Source organism: Gordionus sp. m RMFG-2023, chromosome 3 (genome assembly GCF_954871325.1).
Source record: "Gordionus sp. m RMFG-2023 chromosome 3, tfGorSpeb1-WG-v2, whole genome shotgun sequence".
NCBI classification, from domain to species: Eukaryota; Metazoa; Nematomorpha; class Gordioida; order Chordodea; family Parachordodidae; genus Gordionus; species Gordionus sp. m RMFG-2023.
The window spans coordinates 14,598,750-14,607,571 of NC_088777.1; the positions used below are offsets into that span (position 1 = coordinate 14,598,750).

An 8,822-nucleotide genomic window follows, 5' to 3' on the forward strand; every position below is an offset into this window, starting at 1 on the left:
CGCTTATTTATAAATCTTAATTTTTTATGGTTTGACTAATAAATAAAATAAAAAATTTTTTTGATTGCTTCCCTAGTAGTAAACTTGACGCCGTCACTGAAAATTACATGTTCCCCAAAAGAATGATGAACTGTTTTTGAGAATTTGAGTTTTGAACAATAAATTAGTGTAAAATAATTAAAAGGTATTCTTAAAAATATTTTTAGACAATTTAAATCTAATACAAGGTCGATAATAATTATAAAATAAATTATACATGTATAATATATTGTTATACAAATAATATATGAAATTGTGCAGTCTATAATATTTAAATTTTAAATTTCAATATCATGATTTGATGATACATTGTACATTTTTATGAAATTTGATTCTAGATTAAGATTTGGATGCCGTGTTTGTGTGTGCCATACTAATATCTTCATTTAAAAAATAAAGTGTTAAAAATTAAGTGAATTGAGGATTATCAACTATTATAAAATTAATTACATTATATTATATAATTATAGTTGGGTAATGGCTAAATGTAGGCTAATTCGGTTCAATCTTCAGGCGCCTGCCGAAAAAATACTTTAACTTACGGCGTTTTAATATTTATATTAGTTTATTTCAAATTTAAGCTTCTTTCTTTTAAAAATAAATCTCAAGGTCAATGTGTTAGTTTTTGCCTAAAAACTTGATTTAACCGATTTTTAGCAGGCTAAAAATTGGCTTACGGCTAAAAATATAGTAATTACCCAACCAAAAGTATAATATATGTATCGCCATATTTTAACAACTTAAATATTAAAGCAACCTTTAAGAGGGGGGGGGGATTGTTTTTAAAAGTTGGAGGTAGAGCTAATGTTTCAGATATTACTCAGCCTCATAGTGTCATATGGGGAAAATACAATTGAGCTGGTTTGAGTTATTAACAAAGCATTGGTTTAAAATTTTGTTTCTTAATTTTATAAAGATGTTCTGTTTTAATATAACGCCTCTAAATGATTTCAAATATCATATTAATGTAAACTAACATATTGTGCTTGTCTTGAGCCAAAAACTAGGAATGCTTATAACCAGGAAATTAAATTTTAAGCCTTGTAACATTTTATAGGGTACTGTTAATAATTCTCTAAATGCAATAACACTCATTTAAAATTTATATTATCCTCGTACAATAAAAATTTTTTTTGTCATTATCATTCTTGGGTTTGGGCGTATTCAATTATGTTTTTTTGATACAAAACTTAACATCTCTCCATAAAGAGACTAGTATCTACATCAATGACATTATATTATTGATCTAGAATCTAGATAAAGGATTCTAAAAAAATATGCAAATTAATTTTTGATACAATATTATACTCTTAGATCACGCGAAGAACGCATTCATTCAAATTTATATCTTTTTATTAGAAATATAGAAGGAAACGAGTAATCTGAATTCATATGAATGCGTTTGAACTAATAAAAGGTTAATTTCTAATGGAACCTACATTTGGGTTTTCTATATTCTTAATTTTCTAATATCTTTAAAAAATTAAAGTTGGCAAATAATTAGAGGCACTAATTCTAAAATCAAGGCCAATTTTCGTGCTTTACTAATACCTTTGAGGGCTACCAGCAGTGGAGTAACCAGAATTCCAATGGGGTGGGGGGGGGGGTGTTAAAAAACTTTGACCTCAACCTCGTTTTCCCAGGCTTCTGCTGGCACCCTACTATAAAATTCTTATATATTATTTATTTTTAATCTCCACTGAAGTTGGTTGAACAAGCCATAATTTATGACAATGTTTTAACCAGTATAGTAGCCAGTAAAAAGGAAAAAATTATTAGTAAGATTTTGGCAGGCGCGTACGCAGGAATTTTCTGTGGGGAGAGGGGGTAATTAAATTATTTTAAGATAAAATTATTGTTATTTAAAAATGTCAAACATAAATTTAGGACTAATAACTACTTCTAATATACAATTTTAAATTAATATAAAAAACTAATATATAAACCGACATATAAAAAACTATAAAATAAATGTGAATTAAGAATATTAAATGGATATAACCAGCATATTAATCCCTATAAAATAAATGACCCAAAATAGAAATTTAAATTTTTTGAGCCTTTAAAATATATAAAGTATAGCTGATAATATTCAGCAGATAGAATAATCTTTAATTCCCTTTCTATACGCTCTTGAAGAATGGACTTTTCAAAAAAAAATGTTGGAAATACAAATCAATACACAAGTTTCTTAGGAATAATTGTATTTTGTATAATAACTTATATAGTATTCATGAAAAAATAAATGTGCACAAATAATATTATTAAGAAGCCTATTATATATTTATAATGTAAAATCCAATCTTCGTTGGGATTGAACTAATTTTTCAATTTTCTCATCCGTGCTTGGCGTAAATGCCTACGAATATTCAAAAGGGCCAAACCATTCGATCAACTTTCATAAGTTTTACTTCTTAGGTATGTTTATATTCTTCTTAAAGAAGAGAATGTTCTCTCATTAGTTGCAGTATTAATGGGAAGAGTTGCTAAAATATATAATAATTTTAATACATTGGGAAAATAATCTAAAAGATGTTTGAAATGATGCAAAGCATATAGCATTTTTTGGGACTAACCATAATTAATCTTTTATACCATAGTTGGCATTCAGCTAATAAAGCATCATAAGATACTATAACATCTTCATGATAAGAATCTGCTAAATATTTTATTTTATTTTTTATCACCATCTGAAAAAAGTTGGGAAGGCTTTTGTGGAAGTAATATCTGAAGATTGGTAAGTGCTGCCTGATGAATTAAAAACCATTCATTTATTTGGGCTATAAATGTATCAAAGAAAGGAATAAAAACATTTATTTTATAATACTCTTCTACTGACCCTATATTAATGCTTGGACGATGACCTTGCCTTGCTGCAAGTCGAGGGAGACAAATATTAGATAGCTCTGCTTTTTCAACAATAACATATAAAATATGAAATTCTTCATCAACATTAGCCCTAATTTTCTTGAGTTCTAATAAAATGTTCTCCGCTATCTCATCGTCTCAATCAAGTCAATGTCATGTTTATGAAAAGTATTACATAAAATAGGTATAATTAAATAATTTGTTAATACATTCTAATGAGAAAAAAAATTTGGTATAAGTATTGAATCCAATAATATTCTTGCTTCTGAGGAAATATCTCTTTCAGGCTATTGTGATATTTCAGTAAGAGCATTAATAATCGGCTCTTCTAACTCTATAAAAGCTGTTACTACATGTTGGCGAAGACTCCATCTCGTTGGACAAGCTTTTTGCAATTTCTTTCACCTTGTTGGACAAGGAGTTTCAGAAATAATTCTGTTTAAAATATTTTGTCGCTAGGGGTTTTCCATTTATGAAGAATCCCCTAATTCTTTAATTTTTACAATCACGAAAATTACCTTGATTATCATTATTAATGAAATTCAAGTATCCTGAATCCATATGGCCACATAATGCTAGGCCCTGCAATACACAATATAAAATATTCTCAATAGTTTGTTTGATCTTACATCTATTTTCATATGCTATTTTAATCCTTTTTGTCAATATGTAATTAAATGGGAATCATATTCCCACTTTGAATTAATTTGAAGAAGTCATCAGTTCATAGCGTTTGTGATAATTTGTTGATGATTGTCAAAGATTTCTCCAGCGTCTGTGCACTTGTTGAATGGAGTCTTAACAAGACTGTTAAGGTTAACTAAATTTCTTTATCTTAGGCCAAACAGGACACATATCTCGTAATAAGCTTAAATGTCTCGGATAGAGTATGCTAGCCATAACCATCTACTAAAATACCTGTTTTGAAATTTTAACTTTCGATTAGCACATAAAGTTTGTGGATATTGAAAATTGAGGGGTGGAATATAAATCTATTATTAAATAAAATATTTATCATAGGTATCTTTAATACTTTTTAAGAAGTGTATGTCTTTCTTCTAGGCTAATTATAAAATGTTATAAAATTATTTGTGCCTTTTTATAAGATGACTAAGATTTTCATCATCATCAATATGTTTAAAAAAATTTCTTATGTCCTTAATTATTATTTGACTAGAAATTTGAAAATGATAGATAAATATTACGCCACTAGAAATTTGAGAACAATAGATAAATATTACGTCAAGGAAATCTTGAAATCGAAATTAATTGATAAAATAACTTAATGTGATTAATTAAATATATATTTAAAAAGAAAAAGATAGGAATAAATATTATAAAATATAAATTAATATAAACAATAATATTTTTGAAAAATATATCCGGCATCTGCATTTTTGGCTTGGGGAGGGGGTGATTTGTCTCCCTGTTCTCCGTTTCGCTGCGTACGCGCCTAGATTTTGGCCAACCTTAAGATTAAAAAAGGACTTTTATTCAGTAAATTTTATCAATATTTAGAACATAATTGTATATTAAATTAATCCTTATGGTAGACAGTATAAAGAAAATTTCCCATCGTAGTGAAATGGAAAATATAAAAAATTATATATCAGGCGTGAGCTAATATAAAGCCTGACTAGTACTTACAATTCCTCACTCAAATATGAGAACCACAAAAAGAAACTGAGTTATAAACAAAATAAATACTATGACATCACGCTATAGTAAAGTGAGCCAAGCTCTTGGAAGCACTAATTCTGAAACTTATACTAAACCATTAATTAGTGCTTTGTAGTATATTTTATTGCTTTATTCTCATTGGTAGTTGGTTCAAAGAGGAAAAGAATTATTGGTAAAAAATATATAATTATCAAAATTAATCATGCCAGAAAGGAGAATATAGAAGTTCTACCAATATTTCTATTTCTATATTAAAAACAACGGTTTATATTGGTTTATATATTTTTATGAATGAATTCTCTGGTATTTTTTTCTGGGGGGGGGGGGAGTTCCTAGAATATTTATTAGGGGATGGGGGATTTTTCTTAGAATATTTTTACCAGAATCCGGAGGTTATGGGAATTGAATGTCACGCTAACTAATTCAATTCCTATTTTCATTTTCTAAGAATTTGCAAAATATTATGGTAATAGGATTTATGCCTTTAAAAATTAACGGCCATAATTTTAACTTTAATTTATATTGTAATCGAAAAAACGGACATGACTAAGATACGTGTCCCCGGAAACTACGCGTCCCCGGAAACTACGTCTCCGGTCAAACGAATTTAATTTATATAATATTAATAAAAAATCTTATTTAGCTTTATAAGATGAGTTAAAAAATGTTTTTTATGATTTAAAAAAAAAATGATAACTTAGTAAAATTTTTAAAAAATTATTTTTTTACATGAAAAAACTACGCGTCCCTACGCTTCCCTGTCAAGATACAATTTATTTTAAAAAGAAGATTCATATTTAGCTCATTAAATGGATACAAAAAATGTTTTTTTTTATTTAAAAAAAAGTGGTAACTTAGTAAAATTTTTAAAAAATAATTTTTTTAAATGAAAAACTACGCGTCCCCGGTCAAGATACAGTTTTTTTTAAAAAATAAAAGCAGATTCATATTTAGCTCATTAAATGGATACAGAAAATGTTTTTTTTTTATTTTTAAAAAAAGTGGTAACTTAGCAAAATTTTTAAAATACTAATTTTTTACATTAAAAAACTACGCGTCCCTTCCCCGGTCAAGATACAATTTTTTTTTAAAATAAAAGGCAGTAGCTCATTAAATGGATACAGAAAATGTTTTTTTTTATTTAAAAAAAAGTGGTAACTTAGTAGGATCGTGTATAGTTTTTCAAGGAGATTCCGAAAATGGTATTAATAATTTTTTTATTATTATGTGTATGAAGCTGGCTTGGAAATTTTTTTAATATAAAATTTTTTTTAAAAAAAATTATTAATACCATTTTCTGAATCTCCTTGATAAACTATACACGATTATATATTCATTTTTATAAAAATAATCTATCTTGACCTGGGACGCGTAGGGACGCGTATTTTAGTCAAAAAATGTGAAAAAAAAGGGTTTTTCCAAAATTTTACTAAGTAACTACTTTTTTTTAAAATAAAAAAAAACATTTTCTGTATCCATTTAATAAGCTAAATATGAATCTGCTTTTATTTTTTTTAAAAAAATGTATCTTGACCGGGGACGCGTAAGGATGCGTAGTTTAGTCAAAAAAAAAATTTTCGAAAATTAATTTTTTATAAAAAAGAAGATTATTAATACCATTTTCGGAATCTCCTTGAAAAACTATACACGATTCTACATTCATTTTTATAAAAATAATCTATCTTGACCGAGGACGCGTAGACACGTATTTTAGTCAAAAAATGAAGAAAAAAAGTGTTTTTTCAAAATTTTACTAAGTTACCACTTTTTTTTAAATCAAAAAAAACATTTTCTGTATCCATTTAATGAGCTAAATATGAATCTGCTTTTATTTTTTTTTAAAACTGTATCTTGACCGGGGACGCGTAGGGACGCTTAGTTTTTCATTTAAAAAAATAATTTTTTAAAAATTTTACTAAGTAATCATTTTTTTTTAAATCATAAAAAACATTTTCTATATTCATTTAATGAACTAAATATGAATCTGCTTTTATTTTAAAAAAAAATTGTATATTGACCGGGGGCGCGTAGGGACGCGTAGTTTTTTCATTTAAAAAAATAATTTTTTAAAAATTTTACTAAGTTATCATTTTTTTTAAATCATAAAAAACATTTTTTAACTCATCTTATAAAGCTAAATAAGATTTTTTATTAATATTATATAAATTAAATCCGTTTGACCAGAGACGCGTAGTTTCCGGGGACGCGTATTTTAGTCATGCCCGAAAAAACTAAATTTCTTGTGATTATAAATTTTTTTTGTTTTAACATCGTAATTTATATCAGAACATAACCTTAGTACAATTGTCTGCCAGTGGTTCCAAATCAACCATATCTACTAATGCGTGGACAAAATTGCTTTCGAGTAAACCTAAGTAAATTAAATTAGTATAAAATAATATATAATTTTTTCTCTTTCAGGCTCTTTATATATAAAATATAATGTTTTTAAACCTGACTTATGCAATTCGATGAAGTAAATATCTTTACTTAGCAACAACAATTTAAGATTGATAGCAAATCCAGCCATATCCGTGGCTATAGGTCTTTCTTTTGCATAAGCAACTGACCAGCCAATCACTTTTCCTTCCTTCACTAAAGGCTTTTCCGCATACACTCCACCAGCAAATTCGACTGGCCATACCCCGACCTTCTTTATATATCTCATCTAAACTCGATATCGAAAATATTTATAATAACTTGAATAAATTGACATTTATTTTTAATTTCTATTTTATTTTTGAAAATTTTATTATATTAGAATAGAACTAAAAATTGTAGGGTATTATTTCACTGCGAATGATTTTAATTAAGGTTTATTCTCTTTCTAATTTCTTTCTTTTCTTTTATATTTCTCTAATTTAAAAGAGATAAACTTGATTGAATATATCCAGTTAATAAGTATTGTCATCATCCGCAAAATAAACTACACCATTCTTTTTATCCAGATTATCTTCCCAAATACTCTTATTGCTTAAATATTTTGAAAATTATAGATCGAAGGGATTAGTATATTTGTGTTACATGTATTCAAATTTTGATGCCATTTGTGTGTAAAAAGCTTGAGATGTTTGGTTCAACCCATTCATTGATATTGATTTTGAACTAATCGAAATAGGTATCGACAACTGATCAGCATCAAATACATTTCTCAACCATGCTATACCTAGGTTTCTTTGTGCGGATCCTTTGTAATTACCAAGGCTTGCATTCTTTTTAATTGAAGATAATGATATTCTTAATTTTACAGATATAATTATTTTTTAGAGTTTATTCTACAGATATAAATTTTTTTAAAGAGTTTTTAATTAGGAATTATTAGAGAACTTTTCTATTTAATATAAATATATAATTCGTATATGACTACAGCCTATGAAATAAAATATGTTTTCGATCCAGGCCATGAGAATGATGTGAATGAATTAATAAGATAAGGTAAAAGGTTAAAGAAAGAAAGAAAGAAAGAAAGAAAGAAAGAAAGAAAGAAAGAAAGAAAGAAAGAAAGAAGAAGAAAGAAAGAAAGTAAGATGAAAGAAAGAAAGAAAGAAAGAAAGAAAGAAAGAAAGAAAGAAAGAAAGAAAGAAAGAAAGAAAGAAAGAAAGAAAGAAAGAAAGAAAGAAAGAAAGAAAGAAAGAAAGAAAGAAAGAAAGAAATAAGTAATATATATTTATTAGAATAGGCATAGATAAAAATAAAAAAAGGATATAAGTGAATTCCAAATAATTACATATTCCTTGTGAATACACAAATGGGCATAAGGGTGATGAGAATATCTTAAAATTTTTTCAACTTTAGATGAAGGCTCATGTGTATCTTCTACAACGATCCATCTCACATTAAGTACTAAAGCCAGTGTTTGCGCTAATCTAGTAAGGTGAGCTCTTTGCGTGATAATATTTGCCGTAGGAGTAATTATATATATGACGGGTAAAGAGTAATTCTCCGTTATTTCAACTAAGGCTTTAACCGAATCTAAATGCATTGGATTGTAGAAGAGTTTAAAAAATAGTATTTTAATCTTATATGTTTTATTTCTTCGTTGAGTCAATTATCATAATCGTTTGGAAGTTAAATCCTGCAATAGTTATCATCATCAATTTTTATAAGAAGAGGGATTAAAAAAATAGGATGTAGCACATCTATCTTTATTATAATTATTGAATAGATAATGGCTCGTATATTAATCTAACCATGGTATTTCGTATAGACTAATCCAAGCCTACATCAAGCCTTTA

The 8,822-nt window shown here is 27.0% G+C and overlaps 1 protein-coding gene across 1 annotated transcript; it reads right to left on the bottom strand.

The window, feature by feature from the left end:
• Positions 1 to 317: 317 nt before the first annotated feature.
• Positions 318 to 8,569, bottom strand: LOC135926750 (galactosylgalactosylxylosylprotein 3-beta-glucuronosyltransferase 1-like). Its single transcript, XM_065462681.1, has 4 exons — positions 8,315 to 8,569; positions 7,042 to 7,255; positions 6,882 to 6,958; positions 318 to 419 (listed from the first exon to the last, which is right to left on the bottom strand). The coding sequence occupies exons 1-4, from the start codon at positions 8,567 to 8,569 to the stop codon at positions 318 to 320; spliced, it is 648 nt and encodes a 215-aa protein (XP_065318753.1).
• Positions 8,570 to 8,822: the final 253 nt, after the last annotated feature.

Bases quoted from the DNA above. Each gene is read 5' to 3' on its own strand.
- LOC135926750 (XM_065462681.1), bottom strand. From the start codon at position 8,569: ATGCATTTAGATTCGGTTAAAGCCTTAGTTGAAATAACGGAGAATTAC. The intron at 7,256-8,314 runs GTAATTATTTGG...TATCGAGTTTAG, and splicing joins TGTGTATTCACAAGGAATAT to ATGAGATATATAAAGAAGGT. The intron at 6,959-7,041 runs GTTTAAAAACAT...TAATTTACTTAG, and splicing joins CATCGAATTGCATAAGTCAG to GTTTACTCGAAAGCAATTTT.